Genomic DNA, 23,165 nt, shown 5'->3' with positions numbered 1-23,165 from the left:
GCGAAAATAATCTGCTCTTTTCCGGCGAAGTGTCAAGCCCACATACAACAGCAGACTCATAGAAAGTATCGGAGAGAAGCTGAAGATTTTGAAGGGAATCAAATGAATGCAATGTCATCAGCATAGCATGTGTGAGTTGTGTGGTTAGAAGAGAGAAAAAGGCAGTGTATCATATTACATAAAAATGTGGTTAAGTACAGCATTTTGTGGCGCATTTGTTCAAAACTTTTGTATGTTTTGCGCGCTCCTTTGAAATAAAAAGATTGTCGTGGCGCTGGCCGGTGAAGAACTAATTACACTGAACACCAAATATACATCATATCATGTTGGTGAACCAGAATAGTGGAGGTGTGCAAAACGAAACTAAGCAACTCCATTAATTCAAGTACATTTGATTCGACAATGTATAGCCCAACATCCCAGGTATGGAGAAAACATTTTAATACCCAAAACAAAGAGCAACACTTTGAGAGAAGGTCACTCATCCCCTTCCTGGTTATTCAGATGCAAGGTGAAGTTCCAGTTGCAATTCATGGTACAGGACCCATCGTGTAATAAAGGTAGCGGGTTTGGAAGCGTGACGTGGAGGCCAAATCTCCGAGGTCCATGATCCTATCCCGCAAGTGGGTTCATAGCAAGCGAAGCGCCACTCCTCGGGTCCTGTGCTCTATCGGTGCGTGGCCGAGGTCGGCGTCCCGTATCACACTGCAAAGCGGAAGAACTAGAGACCTAGGTTGGAGGACCGTTCTAGAACTAGAATTATAGAACGGGTAATCATTCTTTTCCCATTGGTGGCTGTAATATAGTCTCGTAAAGCGTGGATTGGGCACAAAGGGTGTTAACACGCCAGGATTGAAGGATGGGACCTTGAAGGAAGCGAGCAGGTCATGCGCTTGCTCGTTCTTGGCGGAAAAGGAAAGAGAAAGAACCAGCGTCATCCCTTTCATGTCGTCCTCGAAAAATGTGAAAGCTGTGTGTTTTCTGAGAGCAGGGAGTTGGGACACCCTGTAGCCTGTGTCCAACGCAACTAAGAAAACCCCCCTTCGCAACAGCTGGTCCTTGCTAAATTAGGCAGTCTCCTCAAAAGAGAGATGCTGGAGCACACAGTATAGGGACCACTTCTGAGCGGCTGCTCTTCCTGGCATCCGTCTTGAGGCCGATTCACACGACCCGTTTTTGTTCCGACAGGCAGGCCGCCAGCTCACCTCCACCTAACGGCTGTAAATTCACACTGACCGTTCGCGACCCGACCGACAATCACTGCAGACAGTCTGTCGCCAGCACATTATATAGCACAGGCAGTGTTCCCTCAGATACTGGAAATAATATGGAGCAATAGTTTTTCCTTGACAGATTAAAAATGTTTGCAAATAATGAGTAATAAAATTCACATACTCTTACCTGGACTTTTAATTCTTCACCAATCACCTTCCAAATCTTGTCTCTATAGCAATTATCACTGTACCTTCTGTTTGTCATATCAAACAACTCTTCCTACCCCCGTACAAGCTCGATCAACTTTTCGTCCATTGTGCTTGCCAGCAAACTAAATGAAAGTGTATGGGAGTGGAGCAAGCTACATGTGCTAGACGGACGGGTGATGTACGGGTCCATGTTCACACTACACATCACCCATCCGCCAGGACGCCATCAAGCCGCCGTTCAACCGGCCAGGGATTCTCGAGACGGAATCCGAACCGTGTCGGTCGGCTGACGGACGGCTGCCGCCAGCAGGGTGACGGGTCTTGTGAATAGTTATACTAAAATGCATTTAAGAATTCTTGATGGCGTCATGTTGGAGGCCTGCCTGTCGGAACAAAAACGGATCGTGTGAATCGACCTTTGAGCGGATTCCATTTTTTAGCACTGGCGCCCGTCTTGCGCAGATTCCCTTTTTAACAATGTCAGAGACCTCTCGTCCACTGATAAGCTGAAACCAAAGTAGAGAGGGTCCACAATTGCCGCGTAGTTAGCTGAAATGGTCGTCGGATTCTATTTTTTGTGGTGGTTAGCCATTCAAGGAAGTACAGCATAACTGCTGGTGACTGGGCAGTGACACAGAAAATTTTGAATCCTTCGCTAGCAGGATTCATATTGCTGCACCGACGAGGGCTGAAGCGCCATGATCATGGTGTTAACTTGACAAGAGCACTCCGCAGAAACTCCAAGTGTGAAGCCGGAGTGATTCCTGCAATAGTGTTGACAAACTTTTGGCAAGGCAGGCTGAACCCAGAAGGAGATAAAGACTCTGGAATCACGCTTGTGCTGGCCAATACGGGGCCATTAGGAGAACTGGAGCCAAAGGGTGACCCTCAAAGCACCAGCGTTGCTGGAGGAATGAAGACGTAGATGTAAGTCCATTGGTTCCAATCCCCCAGGAAAGCGTTTGGATCTCCTGCTTCCGTCCTCTTGGCATAGGTGAGGTAGTTGTCCAGCTGGTTTCAGAGGCGAAGATGCCGTAACATTTATAAGAGACTTGAACAGTTGCGGTCTGAAATGTCATTCCACAGACGTCCCCCTGAATCTCGACAGAGCGTCTACCCGGACGTTCTCCTGGCCCCGAATAAATCTCGCCAACAAGTGGAGTTGCCGAGAAGTAGCTAGAGCAAAGATTTCCTCTGTCAAGGGACAGAAGCTGCTGAATGCATCTGACCGCCATAGAGTTCTATATATCGAAGCGAATTAACTTTTGCTTCGTTTGGGGGTTTCTCTCCAGCCACTTATATATCACATACAGCTCCCAAAAGTTCATGTGGTGTAGCTTCATCTCTTCTTATCATCTTCCTCACGTTTCGTGCCCTTATTCAACTGGTAGCCCTAGCCCACATCCGATGCGTCTGTTGCCACTGACAGCAAGAGGAGAGGTGAAAGCTGATTTACCCGCTGACGTAACACGCCCAGTCTGAGCGAAGGGCGAAGGAGCCAGTGCAGAATGGAATAAATAGGTAGAGGGCAACCTTGGGGTAGAACTGGGACCGCTGTATTGACTTCCCACGTCAATCTCATGTGTTTAAGGAGGCATAGTGGCAGAGCAGGGGAAGCGAAGTTCAGTGCTCACAGGAGACTCCCACTGGCAACGCAAAAGCGCGTGAGAGAAGTACGCCCTGCACACCTGGCGGAGGGTGCGCCAGGCGTTGTCCGTGGCAAGATTTTTTTAAAATTCAGAAATGGCAACTGGCCAAGGGCAACAAGAAATAAAAAAAAAGGTCCACTTGCTTGCCAGATAAAGAGAGTTAAAAAAAAAAAAAATCAGGGATAAATGTTTTGAAACCTCCCTCCTAATAAAAGTCAAGTCGTACGAAGATGGAAATAGGGAACCATGACGGGAGTTCCAGCGTTTACCAGCGAAAAGTATGACTGATTAAGAATACTGGTTAACTGTTACATTTGAGAGTTGGACAGAATAGGAATGAGAAGAAGAAAGCCTTGTGCAGCAAGGCCGCAACAGGAGGAGAGGCATGCAGTTAGCAAGATCAATAGAGCAGTTAGCATGAAAATACCGACAAAAGATAGAGAGAGATGCAACAATACGGCGGTGAAAAAGGAGAAGGAGGAGGGGAGTTGAAGAGACGAAAAGCTTTTGATTCCATCCTATCTAAAAAAAAAAAAAAAAAACTGAGAGAAACCTCCCTAAATATGCGATGGATGGATGGATTTTAAAATAAGGCGCCGCAACGGCTAAGGTCATTTGGCGCCGCTACTATAAATTGACTGCCACTAACGTGTATCTAAAAAACTAAGTAAAAGTAATTAAAAACAATACAAGTAAAAAGGTAAGAACTAAAAATAAACTATAAAACCATATAAAACATTAAAATACATAGAATAATATGAAATAAAATTCACAGCTTTGGGAGAAGGCCTGCTTCTCCCAAAAAACTTAAAATGTCATGGCCCTGGGCCAGGCACTCTGGTCCAAGGACCTTTGAGATATAATAGACACCGCTATCTCTACGGCGACAGCGGTAGAGATAGCGGTGTCGTAACTCGATCAAACTAGGGTACTCTATCAAAAGGTGCCGCACGGTGAGCGGCACCAAGCAATCACCACAGTAAGGTTGTGGGTCCCTGGTCAGGAGGTACCTTTGTGTAAGGTACGTGTGACCTATACGAAGTCGCGCCAGACAGCAACGAAAGAGAGAGAGAGAGAGAGAGAGAGAGAGAGAGATAGATAGATAGATAGATAGATAGAGAGAGAGAGAGAGAGAGAGAGAGAGAGAGAGAGAGAGAGAGAGAGAGAGAGAGAGAGAGAGAGAGAGAGAGAGAGAGAGAGAGAAAAGACAAAAGGTAACAATACTAGAAGGGACTCGTGCATAAACCACAAGAACCGAGCCAAAAAAGCAAACGACTGTTAAGGGGGAAGACTAGAGAGACCGCGAGGGGGAGAAAAAACGAGGCACAATAGACCAAAAATCATAGAACAATGCAGTCTGATGGACCAAAACAAACAAACAGGGTCTGTGAGGGTACTGCCAGAGCCGAATCCTAAAGTAAGTAACAGTAAACAAGAGAAGACCAGAAAGAACATGAGGGAGGTTAACACTGCCGCCACGGGGAACGATCAAGGCAAAATGTTTAACGAGAAAAGGCTAGAAAGACCGCGAGCGGAGGGGGGCAAACACTTTTGCCACGTGGCACAATCAGGCCATAAAAAACAAACAAAAAGCGGTCTGAAAGACCAAAAACAGACAAACGGGTTTCGTGCGTGCACCACGATAGCCGTGTCAAAAAGGTAAGCAACTGTAAACTAATGAATGCCAGAAAGACCACGGGGGAGGCTTACACTGCCGCCACGTGGAAGAAACCATCGAACTCTTGTGGGCACCACAAGAGCCGTTTCGAAAGAAAACTGCAGAAACTAGAGAATGCCGGCGAATCAACGAGGAATGTAACACTGCAGCTACGTGGAACAAACAAGATTAACGCCAAAAAAGAGTGAGGCCGGAAAAGCAAACTATCAAACGGGGTTCGTGCGGACACCAAGAGAGACGTGAAGAAAGTAAAATCTCCTGTAACTAGAGACTACGGGTAAACGCCAAAAAGAGCGAGGCAATGGACAGAAAACTATCAAAAGGGGTTCGTGCGGGCACCACGAGAGCCGTGACGAAATTAAGCTACCGTAACTTATGTAGGCTGTCAAGACTACAAGAAATGCAACCTATGCAGCAACGTCAATCAAACCAGGTAAAACCCGGAAAAGGAAAAAGGGCTCGTGCATCACCAAGAGAGCCGTAAAAAAAAAAAAAAAAAAAAAAAAAATAATAATAATAATAAAAAATAAATAAAAAATAAATAGTGTAGGCCACGATTACCGAATCGTAGGGTTGCAAGAGGTGACAAAAGGGAGTAATTAAAGCGCATACGCTGATATTTGTTCAATTGTCATAGCACAGAGCCTGGAACTTTTTATGAGTTAATAAAATTAAAGGTTATCGGGACAGGCTAGGGATGAACACATAGCTACACTGTGCTGGCAACAATGTTGGCAAGTAAGGACACGTACCATTTCGGCACAGAGGTACCTCTTTTTCACCTCAAAAGATCATCTTTTACACCAAATTCCACTTTATGTTGTGTCAATTGAGAGGCAGACGCATGACTTCCAGAAGGGAATTGATTATGAAATCCTGTTTTCCTCTCTTTAAAACTGACCGCTGTATTTTTCTTTTTTTTGTGTGTGTGTGTTAGTGAAATTAGGCATCATATTTATACACACACACACACACACACACACACACACACACACACACACACACACACACACACACACAGTCTAGTGGCACAGTTGTTAGCACATCCAACCCACAATCGGGAAGGCTCAGTCTCTAATCCTGGGTAAGGACAAAAGTTTGGGCAGATTTCTTTCTAGTATTGCCCTTGTTCACCTAACAGTGATAAGGTATCTGGTGTAAATTGGAAGTAATGACCAGCAACAAGGAATACACACAGGGTGGCCTGATCATCCTTGGCCTAATTCACAAAGTTGCTGTGGCGCCATCCACCAACCACAGTATTAAGTTGCAAGACATCATTATAGGGGTTAGACATGCTTATTAAGATTATGTAGTTTTTTATGCAATCTTGGAAAGCTAACCAAAGGCAATGGAAAGAATAGAGAAAAGTCTCGTTAGTCCCAATGCAGGTTAGAGAGGGCTAGCCAAAAAAATAACAGAGATAAATGTCTTGAAATTTCCCTCTTAGATGAGTTGAAGCCATAGGAAGATAGAAATACAGAATCAGGTAGGGAGTTCCAGAGTTACTAGGAGAAAGATATAAACTGTTGAAAATACTGGTTAACTCTTGCATTAGAGAGGTGGGCAGAATAGGTGTGAGAATAAGAAAGTCTTGTGCAGCGAAGCCACAAGAACAGGAGAGACATGCAGTTACCAAGATCAAAAGAGCAGTTGGCATGGAAATAGTGGTTGAAGATGGCATGAAATGCAAAATTGCGGTGGAACTGAAGACAGTCAGAAAAAAAAGAATTTATAAGACGAAAAACTTTTAATTCCACCATATCTAATAAAACTGTGTGGAAGGAGTAACACCGTGTGTGTTGTGTATGTGTGTGTATTATACTACTGTTACACGTTCACGTATGTGATCCACTTATCCTCCATGGAGATACGTGGCCATAATTTATTTATGTATCATTCATCCTCCATGGAGATACGCGGCCATAATTTTTTTTTTTTTATTTATTTTTTTTTTTTTTACGGTAAGGCCTATAGCGCCTGTAGGCACACTTGAAGAGTGTATGAGAAGCGCTGTTCAGCTTCCGCCCATTAGTGGCGCAGGCAGTTTTATTATTTTATAATGGTTTACCCTCCCCCCACATCAACAATGTGTCACTGGACGATCTACCAAGTGTTTATGCAATCAGAAGCACCTGGGATGCACGCAGGACACACAGGGTGCTTACGAGGAAATAGGCCACGCCCCACCAGCACCAACTGCCGTTGCACGTACGACACTGGTATGTGTCACGCATTCACTGGTATGAGGCACGCAGTACCTGCACAGCATAACGACAACATGGTGAATATCTGCCATGTACACATTTGACAACCACACCTCCCAGAGAATCAGTTGCTGCAGCACTTTCTTTTATCGTTGTATTCTATTCATATGTATACCTGCATTTATTAATTCTTTCAGTATATATTACAATATTTAATTACAATTCTCTATTTTATATGCATATCGTGAATTATATACATTGCATTTACTTTCTGCTATTATTAATGAAAGTCATAAAAAGGCTATCAAACAACAGTCAATTTTCCGGTATATCCAGTATTGTTTCCATATTTCACCTTCTATATTTTACTTTCCCGTTTCATTGTATTCGTTTCATTGGTATGTATATCTGCGTTTATTAATTTTCTCAGTATAAATTGCAATCATTATCGATATTATTTTATATAGCTTTATATGTTATATTTTTTTATTAGTTGCATTGCATTTGCATACTGATATAAAAAAAAAAAAAAACATAAAGGGTATGAAAATGCATATTTTGATCTTTATTTGCAGATTAGCACATGCGAAATCAATGACAGACAGGCAAAATACCTCTAAACACATCATGCACAAAGTGATACGCACAGAAACACCAAACATGTCAACACAGTATACACACCGACAAAACACTACCTACTGCTGCAAGCGATGGAGTGGTGCGTTGAGTTCTGTCACACAGACAGACAGTACGTAAACTGTCGACGTATGGCCAACTCACAGCTTTTATATGCCTGGTTCTACGTGGGTGCACATTGGCAGGAACGCTTGGGTAGCATGGTTTGGCTCGTAAACTCAGGAACTGCATGTGGGGCAAGCTAGTGCTTGACTCCAGCAAGGCTCCGGCGCAGCAGGAAGCGTAAAGCTGGTACGCTTGCGGTACTATCCACGTACGGATCACGTGGTGCGGCTATTCGCACATATACTGACAATTTGACATAGACACCACCGTATATTTGGAACATGTTCTAACGATACCGCGCCACCCGGTGAGAGGTACGTGACACCCGCGTGCATTCCCCCGATACGCCCAGATGTTTCCCGAACCACGAGCGTGTTACGTAGTTTTTACGAGGTGTTTGCCGTATGGGGAAAATTCTACATACGGGAGGATACATGGCTCACATACGTGAATGTGTCACAGTAGCATTAGTATATCATACATAAATATGTAGTTTTAGCTATAATGTTACCAAATAAATCAACTGCATATCATTATAATCATCATTATCATTATTACTATAATAATAATAATTATAATAATAATGATAATAATAATAATAATAATAATAATAATAATAACAATAATAATAATAATAATTATTAGTAGTAGTAGTAGTATTACTATGATTGTTATTATTATTATTATTATTATCATCACACACACACACACACACACACACACACACACACACACACACACACACACACACACACACACACACACACACACACACCCTGGAATGATTATTGCTTCCGTGTCAGAGACCCATCTCTTTGTGCTGAACGCATAACAGAGGTGTTAGTATCTGGCATGGAGGCGTACATTCCTCATTCTTTTTCTCAACCTAAACCTTCTAAACCTTGGTTTAACTCAGCCTGTTCTCATGCTATACATGATAGAGAGGTTGCCCACAAAAGGTATTTGAGCCTTCCATATCCTGAATTTCATGCACTTTATATCTCTGCCCGGAATCATGCCAAGTCTGTTCTTCAACTTGCCAAACACTTTCATAAATAGGAAATGTCAAAATCTTTCAAACTCAAACTCTTCTGGCATCTAGCCAAAAACATCTCAAATAACTTCACTTCTTCATCTTTCCCTCCTTTATTTCATCCTGATGGCACCACTGCCATCTCTTCTGTCTCTAAAGCTGAACTCTTTTCTCAAACCTTTGCTCACAACTCCACCTTGGACGATTCTGGGCTTGTCCCTCCCTCTCCTCCTCCCTCTGACTATTTCATGTCTACAATCAAAATTCTTCGTAATGATGTTTTCCATGCCCTTGCTGGCTTATGGACCTGATGGGGTCCCTCCTATTTTTCTCAAAAACTGTGCTTCTGTGCTTGCACCTTGCCTGGCCAAACTCTTCCAACTTTGTCTATCGACTTCTACCTTTCTTTCCTGCTGGAAGTTCGCCTACATTCAGCCTGTTCCTAAAAAGGGTGACCGTTCTAACCCCTCAAACTACCGTCCTATAGCTTTAATCTCTTGCTTGTCTAAAGTTTTTGAATCTATCCTGAATAGGAAGATTCTCAAACATCTGTCACTTCACAATCTTCTGTCTGATCGCCAGTATGGCTTCCGTCAAGGTCGCTCTACTGGTGATCTTCTGGCTTTCCTTATTGAGTCTTGGTCATCCTCTTTTAGAGATTTCGGTGAAACTTTTGCTGTTGCGTTAGACATATCAAAAGCTTTTGATAGAGTCTGGCATAAAGCTTTGATTTCAAAACTGCCCTCTTACGGCTTCTATCCTTCTCTCTGCAACTTTATTTCATGTTTCCTTTCCGACCGCTCTATTGCTGCTGTGGTAGACGGCTACTGTTCTTCTCCTCAGGGTTCTGTCCTGTCACCCACTCTCTTTTATTATTCATTAATGACCTTCTTAACCAAACTTCTTGCCCTATCCACTCCTACGCTTATGATACCACCCTACATTTTTCCACGTTCTTTCAGAGACGTCCAACCCTTCAGGAAATTAACAGATCACGCGGGGACGCCACAGAACGCCTGACTTCCGATCTTTCTAAAATTTCCGATTGGGGCAGAGAAAATCTAGTAGTTTTCAATGCCTCAAAACTCAATTCCTCCATCTATCAACTCGACACAACCTTCCAGACAACTATCCCTCTTCTTCAATGACACTCAACTGTCTCCTCTTCCACAATGAATATCCTCGGTCTGTCCTTTGCTCATAATCTTAACTGGAAACTTCACATCTCATCTCTTGCTAAAACAGCTTCTATGAAATTAGGTGTTCTGAGGCGTCTCCGCCAGTTTTTCTCGCCCTCCAACTGCTTACTCTGTATAAGGGCCTTATCCGTCCCTGTATGGAGTACTCTTCGCATGTTTGGGGGTTCCAGTCACACAGCTTTGCTTGATAGGGTGGAATCGAAAGCTCTTCGTCTCATCAACTCCCTCCTCTGACTAACTGTCTTCAGTCTCTTTCTCACCGCCGAAATGTTGCATCCCTTTTTATATTTTATCGCTATTTTCATGGTAACTGTTCTACTGATATTGCTAACTGCATGCCTCCCCTCCTCCTGCGGCCACGCTGCACAAGGCTTTCTTCTTCCTCTCATCCCTATTCTGTCCAACTCTCTAATGCAAGAGTTAACCGGTACGCTCAATCATTCATCCCTTTCACTGATAAACTCTGGAACTCTTTCCCTGCATCTGTATTTCCAAATTCCTATAACTTGTCTTCTTTTAAGAGGGAGGTATCGAGGCATTTGCTCCCCTAATTCTGGCTGACGGTTTCGGCACTTTTTGTACTCTTTGGAGAGCCAACGTTCAAGTGGGCTTTTTTCTAACTTTCTCTTTTTTGCTCTTGGCTGGCCCTTTTCCCTACGTAAAAACACACACACACACACACACACACACACACACACACACACACACACACACACACACACAGGTAGGTGGCTCGCTTTACAATCACAACCTCTCTCTTTGTGTGTGTGTGTGTGTGTGTGTGTGTGTGTGTGTGTGTGTGTGTGTTGTGTTTAGGTGGTGGTGACGAGCGTGTGGTGTATGGTCAGCCAGCCCACCGCGGTTCATCATTATCTGGTGAGGGAGGACAACTTTCTGGTGTGTGCTGCCTCCATCAACGCCTCCTATGTTATTGCCTTCGCCTACCCCATCGGTGAGTTCTTCCCTCTATTCTTCTTCACATTCCTTTGCTTTTTAGTAATTCCTTTGGAAGTTGTCAGAAATGAATAAATAAATAAATAAATAAATAAATATATATATATATATATATATATATATATATATATATATATATATATATATATATATATATATATATATATATATATATATATATATATATATATATATATATATATGGGAGACCGGATCTAGTTGTTACGAGGCCGTTAATTCAAACTTCCCACTTTGGGTGGCGCGCTGTACTGGAGTCATTTAATTAAGGCTGGATGCACATGAACCACTTTTTTATTGTCAGTGGCCGCAGCGATAAATGGCCGCCACAAAAATTGATTGCCGAGAAAAGTTTTGGTAGTGGCCACTGCTTAAGTCAGTGTCATCATATAATAAGAAGGTACCTAATATTTACTCTATAAACACACACACACACACACACACACACACACACACACACACATACATATTCACCACGGAAGCCTTTCACCGCTATTTCCCAGCAAAGAACGTCACAGTGCACTCGTCTGATGCCCGTGGATGACGCCCGGCATCAAAAGACTCTTAAGTCAGCGGAATTAGGTCTTTCACTCTCGCCTAGTCTAGTACAGGAAAGCAAGGAATAGTGCGATAAGAGAGATCAAGATCACGAAGGCAAGGCATTATCAAAATAAAATTCACCAACTTTAGCTTGCCGACAACAGACAATAGTCTGTAAGATTTAAAGCCGTGTGTGGACCATGAAAGCATTCCCCTTTTCTTCCCTGTACTTCATACCTACCCACTAATCAGGTGGCAGATGAGATCAACTCTCTCTTTGCCTCGATCTGTCAAACTCTCCCACCACTCCATTCCTCTCTGCCTACCTCCCGCTCCCTCTCCTCCTCCCAGTCCAGCTGATGGATATATTCAAAAGATTACTTAAACTTAAACCTCGTTCCACTACTTCTACTGATCTTCACATTAGGATTTATAAGGAATTTACTCCAGAACTACCCACTCATCTTAGTTCAATAATACATGCATCTCTCTCTCAGCACTCATGCCCCCGTGGACTGGAAAACATCATTTGTTACACCCAACCCTAAAACTCCCACTCCACAGTAACTCATTGACCTCAGGCCAGTCGGTATCGTACCGATCCCTAGCCTCATTTTTAAAACTGTGTACAACAAAATTAGTAACTCTTTAGACATACAACAGTTTGGCAATATTAGGGCCAGTTCCACCTCTCACTTCCTAATCAGCTTCCTTGAATTCATTCACAGTCACCTGGACAAACGAAATACATCTCTAGCTTTTGCTTTTGTGGACTTTAGGAAAGCCTTTAATCTTGTTGACGTCAACAAAGCTATCTGTCTGGGTCTCCCTCCCCATCTCACAAACAGGCGACAAGCTGTACGCTATCAGGGTTGCATATCTTCCTTCCAACAGCTAACGTATGGAGTCCCCAAGGGCACCAAGATGGGTCCACTGTGTTTCCTAGTACTGATTAATGACGCTCTGACGAACACTCATCATCGCTGGAACTACGTAGACGACTGCACCGAGGGCGTGCCAATTGACAACAAAGACCCAGACTACTTGGTACTCCAAACAACGCTGGAGTAGATACAGGTGTGGACTGAAGAAATAATAATCAACCATAGCAAGACAGTGGTGATGCATGTCTGTATCTCCTCTGTGGCAGTCCCCCTTCCCCAGCTCACTCTGGGCCCTCATTGCCTCCAAGTGGTCCGGTCAGCCAAGTGTCTTAGTGTGACGGTTGATGACCAGCTGACGTGGAAGTAGCGTGTCACTACCACAGTGAAGTCAGCAGCCTACAGACAATACATGCTTGAGACTCCAGCAGACAAGTTAAGGGGAGTGTATCTCAATTTCATCCTCCTCAGAATCATGTATGCCTCCCAAGTGTGGTCCTCCTCTCTCAGCTTCACTTAACAGCAGCAGCTGGAGGGCAGCTGCAAAAAAGGGCGTGCAGGTCATCCTCGGCCCTGCCTACATCATTTACGACCACGCCCTAACCACCCTGAGTCTGCCCAAGTTGTCTGCTAGATACTGAAGAACCCTTCATAAACTAGGGAGGGATCTGCTACGCCACCTACGCCTACGCCACCTGCTCTCACATGAAGCATCTCAACCAGTCCATGCCACAAGACACCACAATGTGATTGTGCCCTTGAGGGCACCGCACGCGGATCGATTCTACCACAGTGCGATCCCCACCATGGTGCGAGTCGTAAACCGTTAGGCTAGTATTCTATTCTTAATTATTCCCTCTAGTATTCACTCTAGCCACGGCGTGCATGGATAAGTAAACCACATTGTCTTACTCTGCTGTTTAATAAAGCACACGTTATTAGGTATTGACGGGACGAACTGAGGTGTAGGTGGTGGTAAGTCGTGGAGAGCTAGGTAATGACTGACTTCACATGGTCCCAAGATCTAAGCAGTGACCTCATCTAGTGAGGCTGGCGTCAGGTCAAGCTGATTAGCGGAGTGACTGCGTTAGTCTCGCCGGGGCAGGACACAACACCTTCAACCACCAATGTAGTATATTTTCAGTATGTATATACTTCAATTCAAGTAAACCGCATATTTTTACTATTATTATTATTATTATTATTATACATACACCTAGAACAACTGGTCCAACACCCTACTCGTATCCCTGACCGTCTTGGAGACGCCCAACATTCTTGATTTTTTCCTCACCTCTAATTCTTCAGCTTATGTTGTTACTCTATCTTCTCCGTTGGGCTCCTCCGATCACAATCTCATCTCTAAATCTTGTCCTATTTATCCAATCCCTCCTCACGATTCCGCAAAGCGGAAGTGCCTCTGATATTTTGCCTTTGTCAGAAGGGGGGACCTGAGAAGGTATTATGCTGATTTTCTCTGGAATGATTACTGTTTCCATGTCAGAGACCCATCTCTGTGTGCTGAACGTATAACGGAGGTGATAGTGTCTGGCATGGAGGCTTACATTCCTCATTCTTTTTCTCAACTTAAACCTTCTAAATCTTGATTTATATTCTCGTGCTATACATGATATAGAGGTTGCCCACAAAAGGTACTTGAGTCTGCTATCTCCTGAATCTCATGCACTTTATATTTCGGCTCGGAATCATGCCAAGTCGGTTCTTCAACTTGCCAAACACTCCTTCATAAATAAAAAATGTCAAAATCTTTCAAACTTCAGTAAAAAACATCTCTAATAACTTTAGTTCTTTCTCTTTCCCTCTTTTATTTCATCTCGATGGCACCACTGCCATCTCATCTGTCTCTAAACGCTGAACTCTTCTCTCAAACCTTTGCTAAAAACTCTACTTGGATAATTCTGGACGTGTCCATCCCTCTCCTTCTCTTTCTGATTATTTTGTGTCTTCAATCAAAATTCTTCTTAATGATGTTTTCCATGCCCTTTCTGGCCTAAACTCTCGGAAGGCTTATGGACCTGATGGGGTCCCTCCCATTGTTCTCAAAAACTGTGCTTCTGTGCTTGCATCTTGTCTTGTTTGTGATCGTTCTAATCCCTTAAACTATTGTCCTATGACATTGAATATTTCGTTTTCTAATTTTTTTCCTTTTATCTATCCTCAATAGGAAGATTCTCAAACATATATGTGTCACTTCACACTCTTCTGTGTGATCACCACTATGACTTTCGTCAAGGTCGCTTCTACTAGTGATCTTATGGCTTTCCTTATTGAGTCTTGGTCATGCTCATTTGGAGATTTCGGTAAAACTTTTGCTGTTGCGCTAGACATATCAAAAGTATTTGATAAAGTCTGGAGGAAACTTTGATTCCCAAACTTCCCTACTACGGTTTCTGTTCTCTGCAACTGCATCTCAAATTTCCGTTCTGACCGTTCTATTGCAACCGTCGTTGACGGCCACTGTTTTCTTCTAAATCTATTAATAGTGGTGATCCTCAGGGTCATGTCATATCACCTACTCTCTGTTATTCGTTATTGACCTTCTTAACCAAACTTCTTGTCTTATCCACTTCTGTGCTGATGATACCACCCTACATCTTTCCACGTCCTTTTAGAGACGACCAACCCTTCAGGAAGTCAACAAATCATGCAGGGACGCTTCAGATGCCTCAAATGCCTTAAAAATTCAATTCCTTCATCTATCAACTCGACACAACCTTCCAGACAACCATCACTTCTTTTTCAATGAGACTTAACTGTCTCCTTCTTCCACACTCAATATCTAGGGTCTGTGCTTTACTCATAATCTTAACTGGAAACTTCACATCTCATCTCTTGCTAAAACAGCTTCCTTGTTAGTCGTTCTGAGGCGTCTCCGCCAGTTTTTATAGCCCCTCCAACTGCTAACTTTGTACAAGTCCTTTATCCGTCCTTGTAAGCCTGGTGGTGTTTCACTCACACAGTTTTATTAGGTAGGGTGGAATCAAAAGTTTTTCGTCTCATCAATTCCCCTTCTCTGACTGACTATCTTCAGCTTCTTTCTCACCGCCGAAATGTTGCAACTGTTTCAGTCTTTATCGCTATTTTCATGCTAACTGCTCTACTGATCTTGCTAACTGCATGTCTCTCTTCCTCCTGCGGCCTCGCTGCACAAGGCTTTCTTCTTCCTCTCATCCCTATTCTGTCCAACTTTCTAACGAAAGAGTTAACCAGTACTCTTAATCATTCATACCTTTGATTGGTAAACTCTAGAACTCCCTGCCTGCTTCTGTATTTCCATCTTTGTACGACTTGACTTCTTTTAAGAGGGAGGTTTCATAACATTTGTCCCTATTTTTTTGGCTATTTACTTTGAAATCTTTTAGGGAACCTGCAGTTTCAGTGGGCTTTTTTTCTTATGTTTTGTTGCCCTTGGCAGGTCTCCCTCTTGCATAAAACACACACACACACACACACACACACACACACACACACACACACACACACACACACACACACACACACTCTAACACAAACACGGAGAGATATATACACACACATATATATATGCATATATACTAACATACAAAGAGACAGACTAACAGACAGACAGATACACAGACAGACTCAGACAAGCAGGCAGGTGTAACATAAAATTTACTGATGAGCAATGTTTTCTTTTAAGATAGTATATTTTATTATCTCTCTCATTTCACTCTCCATGCGGAAGATTACTCCAGTCGATGACCACAGTCTCACACACCTCTGCCCACAGTTTTACGTTAATATTCTTATCGCTGTATTCCTTCAGCTAAAAATCATAAAGTCCTCGTCTTTTCTCGACCTCCTCAATCAATACTTAACAGTCAAACAACTCAAACATGTCTTCTACCTTCATCGCTCACGGTAAGAATAGTTGACTCTGTGGCGCGGGTGACAAGTTGACTACAAGTAGAAGCGGCTCGTGTGCATGATGCCATTGGAAATAAATAATGTTTTCCATCGTTGACTACTGTGGCCGGCCCCCTCAAAAAAAAAGGTCAGTGTGTATGCATCCATAGAGTTGTGTACATAATTATATTCTATCTTCACCATTTTTTGTGCCGGCCACTGACCACAAAGTAGTGGTTCGTGTTCACCCAGCCTAAAAGCCGTCTTCAAGCCATCATAACTGTCATTGAGTGTTGCACTAACGGACGTTTGCAGTTAACGCTATGGCTTAAAAATCGATTTTTAACTAGAAATTTTTTTTTTTTTTTTTTGCCACAACAATCAATCCTTCATTGAAGTCGTTTCCATCTCATCTGGATATACTTGAACTGTACTTTGATACGTGAAGTCATGGCATAGACACCAAACATTGTTAGTGCTGGTAGCGTGGTTTTACACGAAAAATGTATGGATGGAACAATTGTTACTGTATGTCAAGGTATGCAATAATTTAACCGCTTCTATTTCAAGGGTAATACACCATGCCCACAAATAATAAAAGGAAATATACCAGAGGGATTATCCCTCCTGATGTCATGGAATAAGCTGCTAGGAAAGTTTTGGTTGAAAATAAGTCGTTGCGGAATAAGTTTTGTTAAAGTCAACAGCGATAAAAGCGTTGTCAAGTTTATAAGATATCCTCTTCGATATTCCTTATGAATTTGCGTAATGAATTTTCGAATATTGAATTTTTTTTGTTAAGTGCAACTTACATTGCAACTAAAAACACCAAAACACTAGTTACGTTTGTGGTGGTGATGGTGGTGAAGAAACCAGCTAGTTATTTGATGTTGCTTAATATTCCATACAAGTATACCTGGAAAATATATTATTGTACAAGAGTAGAGCTCCCAGTTTTTAATGTTCTTCATAATAGTTTAACCTAACACTAGAGCCTGTCATTTCTTTCGTTACATAGATCTATAGACTATTAACTTACAATAAGTACTTGAAGGATTCTCCATGGGATGGCCTGATAATATCCATGGGGTTTGGTGTATAATCAAGAAGTATGTTTGTTGTACTTTGTAACGAGTGGAGTTTCAGCTGTAAGGCTGGATAATAAATAAACCGAAAAAAAATATTCATTTATTATCATTATTATCTTAGAGATAACTTAAGAACTTCCACCATCTTTACTTTGTAAAACCAGTGTCTCGCCTTACACAATTACCGCAGTGCCGTCCTCGCTACATCAGTGAGTGCTCTTACTACACCATCGCCAGCAATTCAACACCTTTCCTTATCCATACAGGCCTTATTGTTGTGTGTACCGTGTATGCTGTGCTCACCCGCAAGATTCCAGAGGCTTTTAACGAGAGTAAGCACATTGGATTCACAATGTATACTACCTGCATCATCTGGCTCGCCTTCGTGCCCATCTACTTCACTACTGCTAACAATGTAGAGGTGAGTGACTGGTGAGGTGGCAGCTGTTTGATACATAGATATGGTGAACCTATAAAAGATTTAAGTAGTTAGGAGTAAAAACAATATAGAAATGGGACAGCCTGTTTGCAGATGAGTTTCTATGTAGATGTGATCATGGTTGATGACAAGCACCCCAGGTGGTGAAGCGACTACAGTTGCCAGTGCATGCAAGTACTACTTTTCGGAGAAAACTCCATCCATCCGACGCTGAATGGATGGCGCTTGGAATATGGTATCCATTATAGCAGGCAATAGAGAAATGGAAACATAAATATCGTGGTGAAAGCAATATGATAGCTAATAGGGTCACAGTGGAACCATGCGCGCTTTGGGGTCCGAGGGGTCTCCAAGCGCACGGGTTCGAATCCTGTCCACGGTCCGAGTGTAGGTTGGGCTTCCTAGCGGGTGGGCTTTGAGATAGGAGGTACCTCAAAAAAGTACTCCCTTTAGCCCATAAACTCCCGTGAAAAACCCACATGGTATAAATAATTAGAAAAAGAAAAAAAGTCTATAGCCGGTCTCATATCTGCTTTATTTTTGGTATTCCATGTAAGATTTCATTTTGTGCATTACAAAACAATCGTTTCTTGGGGACAAGGTTTGTAAAGCTAATAGAAATGTTTTTATGAACGTAAAATGTACATATAAGACAGTAACACCACTTCGAGAGGTGGTGTTCCCAGCAACCTGATAGCAACCTGATTGCAATCTCTTTACCCTTCCTCCAAGCGTTCATAGATGCCATTTCGGGGCTGGAGGTTGTTCCGACGTTGTTAAAGTTTCTTGGATCCAACTCCAGAAAAAGTGTGAAGATTCAGGCAATGAAATATAGGAATTGAGAAGCTAAGAAATACCTTATTACAAAACAGTTAAATCTAAGCATTCATGAGAAAATGTTTGTTTATCTTTTATTTTCATATATTTGTTTTTATATTACTGTTACAAAGATAGGCTAACGGTATGGAGAATTTTATCAGAAAGACGTTAAGTGTCTTTTGTTTTTCATGGTGGTAATTTGAGGAAGCTGGGTGGAAGTCCGGAGTGTGGTGCTGTCTGTTTTGCCATGAAGCATGTTAAGGTAGCCACCTCATTCCGCTGCGAGTGTTGAATCCACGAAACTTGTCGGTAGCGCGTCGGTGGTAACGAAGCCTTAACTAACGAACAGGTTCAGTTGCAGCAACATCACAACGATGTCAGAGAAGTGGTATCCATGAACGCTTGCCGCTATTGGGCGTGGATCCAAGAGTGCTTATTGGCTACCGAGGTTGAGAGGTCATCATCGTGACGTCACGAGTGAAGACAGCCAATTACAAAGCAGCTTTGGGTTCTCCCTCGCTGAGGAGTATGATATTGTTTGCAAATGTTATCCACGAATGCATCGAATAACGGTGGGACGTCGTTGCTAATTAACGAGCATCGCTAATGACTACACCTACCGAGGTGTAGTGAAGTCCTCGCTATCGTTTATGTAAATATTTCAAGTGCACAAAGTGACCTATTTTTTTAGCCTTAGCCAAGCATTACCACACAAGAAACATGATTTTGTAATGCACATAATGAAATTTTACATGGAATAGCGAAAATAGATATCAAGACAGAGCAAAATTTCAAATTTTCCCGCATGGCTAGCAGCCGGCGGCCACTCTTACCACATTATGTGTGAACTTCCTGCTACTCTAGTAACTGCTGCTATGGAATTCAACCATAAATCATGTGTAGCCTCTAACCTACTATATTCTGCCAGTGTCTCTTCCTTTTATTGTTGTGATTTTTGTTGTTAATCACTGCACCTCGACTTTAAATCTCTTTCACCAAGGGTAAGAACTCAATGTTGGTGAATCATTGTTTCCAGGGTTTATTATGAGGTTCAGTAGACAAAATCAAAAGATTGTTAAGCGTGTTGACTAGGTGAGTAGTAGCTGTGGGGGCGTTGCGCTGTATCGAAGTATATAAATAATGTCATACTCCTCAGCCAGGAAGAACCCAAAGCTGCTTTGTGATTGGCTGTCTTCACTTGTGACGCTACTGTGATGACGTCACATCCTCGGTAGCCAATGATCACTCTTGATCGTTTAGCGACATCCACGCCCAATAGCGACAAGTGTTCGTGCATGGATACCACTACTCTGACCACGTTGCGATGTCGATATCAGACCTGTTTGTTAGTTAGGGCTTTGTTACTACCGACGCGCTACCAACAAGTTTCGTGGGAGCGGTATTCAAGAAACTTTAATAACGTCAGAAGAACCTCCAGCCGCGAAATGGCATCCATTGAACACTTGGAAGGACTGTAACTAGGTTGCTGGGAACACCTCTTGGTGATGTTACTGTCTTACATATACATTTATGTTCACAAAACAACATTTCTATTAACTTTTTACAAATCTTGCCCCTAAGCAATTTTTTTTTTTTTGTACTTCACAAAGTGAAATCTCACATGGAATACCAAAAATAAAGCAAAGTGAGATAGGCAGTAGCTGTTGGCGAGTCGGTTGCTTCTTCTTGTGACAATTTTGCTTTCGTGTTGTTTTCACTATAATATTTATATTTCCACTCCTCTATTGCCTGCTATAATGGATACCATATTCCTATATCATCATGCCATGAAGATCACCTTAACTCCGTAGCACTACGTGGTAATGAATTACTACTGAAATATTTTTTCCCTCGGCATGAATTACTTGCTTTTGAATATCATCTGGCAGAGGAGGCCACAGTGACTCAGTGGGGCATGCTATTCCCACTCATACCTAGATTTTGCTTCACTTACTGGCTATGTGTACACTAAAGCAAACTATTATTACATAACTGGATGGGTTTTCAACTCTGCCAATACCAAATCATTTTAGCCCACCCTAATCTTAACGTTTCCATATCTCAGCAATGTAAGAAAAAAACGAAATAAAACCTATTCCAGCAGTAAGGTCAAAAAATAGAATAATACCTATACAAGACACATTGTAGATGTAAGTCACTAATGTTCCAAAATAGCGAACAGAAAAAAAATATTTTATTGACTCAAAGCAATGTCCAAACCTGAAATAAATTCCACGTGCAATTTGGTCAAGATGATTCCTCCTAACCTGTTGTGATAACACAAACACACGATCTCTCTCTCTCTCTCTCTCTCTCTCTCTCTCTCTCTCTCTCTCTCTCTCTCTCTCTCTCTCTCATTATTCCTTTTTCTCCTCCTCCTCCTCCTCTTCATCTTCCTTCTCTTGTCATATTTCCCCTTCTCAATATTTCAAGTTTATACAAGTTAAATCGACCATCATAATATGTGACACACTTAACATTATAGGGCAAACACACACACACACACACACACACACACACACACACACACACACACTGTGCTACAGTGGCTTGCGCGCTGGGTCCACACTCTGCAGGATGAATATAGTGCTAAATATTAATACCATACTAATCATCTTGACAATGGCACTCGGGAGACTCTGGGCTCGATTCTCGGGTAGGGAGGAGAAGATCGGGCTTTCTCCTTAAAGTGTGCTCCCAACCAACTGTCGCGTGTGTGTGTGTGTGTGTGTGTGTGTTTTCCTATTTTTCTTTCTATTTTATTTGTTTGTTCTTCTCGATCGTATCTTTTTTTCTCCATTCACGTAGCAAGTATAGAATTCTCTGTAGTTTTTCACTTCCTCCTCCATTTATTTCCTTTTCGCCAGTGAAGTTTTACTGTATTACGTATATTCAAGTTTACACGTGACAAAAGGCGGTGGTTGTGGTGATGGTGGTGAACCCAGTGACGAAATATTTCACACAGGACTTGAAGCCTTCTGCCCCAAATGGGTAAGGCTGTCATCTTATGGGACTATAGTCCGACTCAAATATGAAGGGCGCTGAGGGGGGGGAGACCTAACGGGGATTCCCCGGCTGCGGCGTCGCCAAGCATCGTAGCACATGTTTCGATCTCATTATTAACTTACATCTTAATGAACCGTCATAAAAGTGTATTCCTCTAAATTTCTACTAAGGATGTATAGAGAGCTTTGAATATTGTTTTAGTGTAATGAAGACAATAATTTTGTATAGATACCACTGCTCTCCAGCGTTGCTACTTTTCAAGGTTGGACATGGGTGAGGTCAACCTCCCTGACCGCTGATAATCCCCAGGTCAAATCGAGTCACTCCTCCCCTCCCTGTCGCTCAGGATGGAAGGTGAATATCTCGTCCGCGCTACTCGCCATCGCAACCTTCATAGTCAAGAGAAATTAATTATTTACAGCGTCAACAAGTTCTGCTTAGAGGATTCTTTTATTATCAATGTGGAGGACACTTCTGACGAAGAACTGTCTGATTAAATAGCTGAGAGAGGATTATGCCTACAGGGTAAAACCTCTATAAAAAAAAAACGCACCTTAACTCTTACCTCATGGGTGGTGTGGAAAAGAGTAAAATAAAACAACAAAAAAGATGCATGTCTACTTGTCTATTTTAGAGAGAGAGAGAGAGAGAGAGAGAGAGAGAGAGAGAGAGAGAGAGTGTGTGTGTGTGTGTGTGTGTGTGTGCCGCGTCACAGGAGAACCAATACGTAAACTGTTGAAAGACTCGCGCAAGCAGGATTACACACACAAAACACACACACGTGCATGAGAGAACTATATAGTAATAAGAAACAGGAGGAAGTAGTAACAAGCCACAGAGAGAGAGAGAGAGAGAGAGAGATGGGCGTTTCTCCACACGTCAGTGTTAATCCTGTAATTCGGGCTGCGACGTTTGGCGACGCCGCAACCGGGGAATCCCCGATAGGTCTTCCCCTCAGCGGCCTTCATATTTGTGTCACTTCTCTCTCTCTCTCTCTCTCTCTCTCTCTCTCTCTCTGATCTGAGACACCGTGAGGTTCGGACGTGCTGCCTAGCCTCTCCACCTTGTTCTCAGCTCTCCCTTGTTCTCAGCGATTTGTTTTTTTCTCAAAATGGACGACAAATCTCTGAAAATGCTACTAGCTACTCAGGACCAAGCCTTCCGTAGTGCACTTGAAGTCACCACGAAGCAGTTGCACGACAAGATCAGTTCTCTAGAAATGCAAGTGAAGGAAGTAACTAGGAGCTTGGAATTCACCCAGAAAGAAGTTGAAGATCTGAAAAGGCAAGTAAACCTTCACGAGAGGGAGGAAGCTAAAAACAAAGACACCAAGAAAAACTAAAAGAAGACATTCAATCAAGTGAAAAGTTGGTGCTGGATCTTGAAGGAAGGTGCAATTGGCAAGAGGACTATAGCCGTCGTCTTAACCTGCAAATTATCGGCCTTGACAAACAACTTGGGAGCAGACCGCTATTCGAGTCTCAAAACTGTTGAAGGACAAGCTCAAGCTTCCGAACATTGAGCTTGAACGAGCTCATAGGGTGGGTCGAAGTATTGACCATCGGACTTGCCCTATTATCGCTCGCTTTGTCAGATTCTGT

The 23,165-nt window shown here is 42.6% G+C and overlaps 1 protein-coding gene across 1 annotated transcript in view; it reads left to right on the top strand.

The window, feature by feature from the left end:
• The window catches only part of LOC123500526 (metabotropic glutamate receptor 4-like), a 182,482-nt gene that overhangs the window by 141,202 nt on the left and 18,115 nt on the right, over window positions 1–23,165 (top strand). Inside the window, exons 13-14 of the mRNA XM_045249219.1 lie at window positions 10,748–10,883; window positions 17,567–17,721. Of these exons, the coding sequence (XP_045105154.1) occupies window positions 10,748–10,883; window positions 17,567–17,721 (291 nt within the window). The remainder of the gene's footprint in view (window positions 1–10,747; window positions 10,884–17,566; window positions 17,722–23,165) is intronic.

The sequence above is a fragment of the Portunus trituberculatus genome, unplaced genomic scaffold (genome assembly GCF_017591435.1).
Source record: "Portunus trituberculatus isolate SZX2019 unplaced genomic scaffold, ASM1759143v1 PGA_scaffold_393__7_contigs__length_557757, whole genome shotgun sequence".
In the NCBI taxonomy this organism is placed as follows: Eukaryota; Metazoa; Arthropoda; class Malacostraca; order Decapoda; family Portunidae; genus Portunus; species Portunus trituberculatus.
The sequence above is the reverse complement of the archived record's forward strand: the minus strand, read 5'-3'. Positions and strand labels throughout refer to the sequence as shown.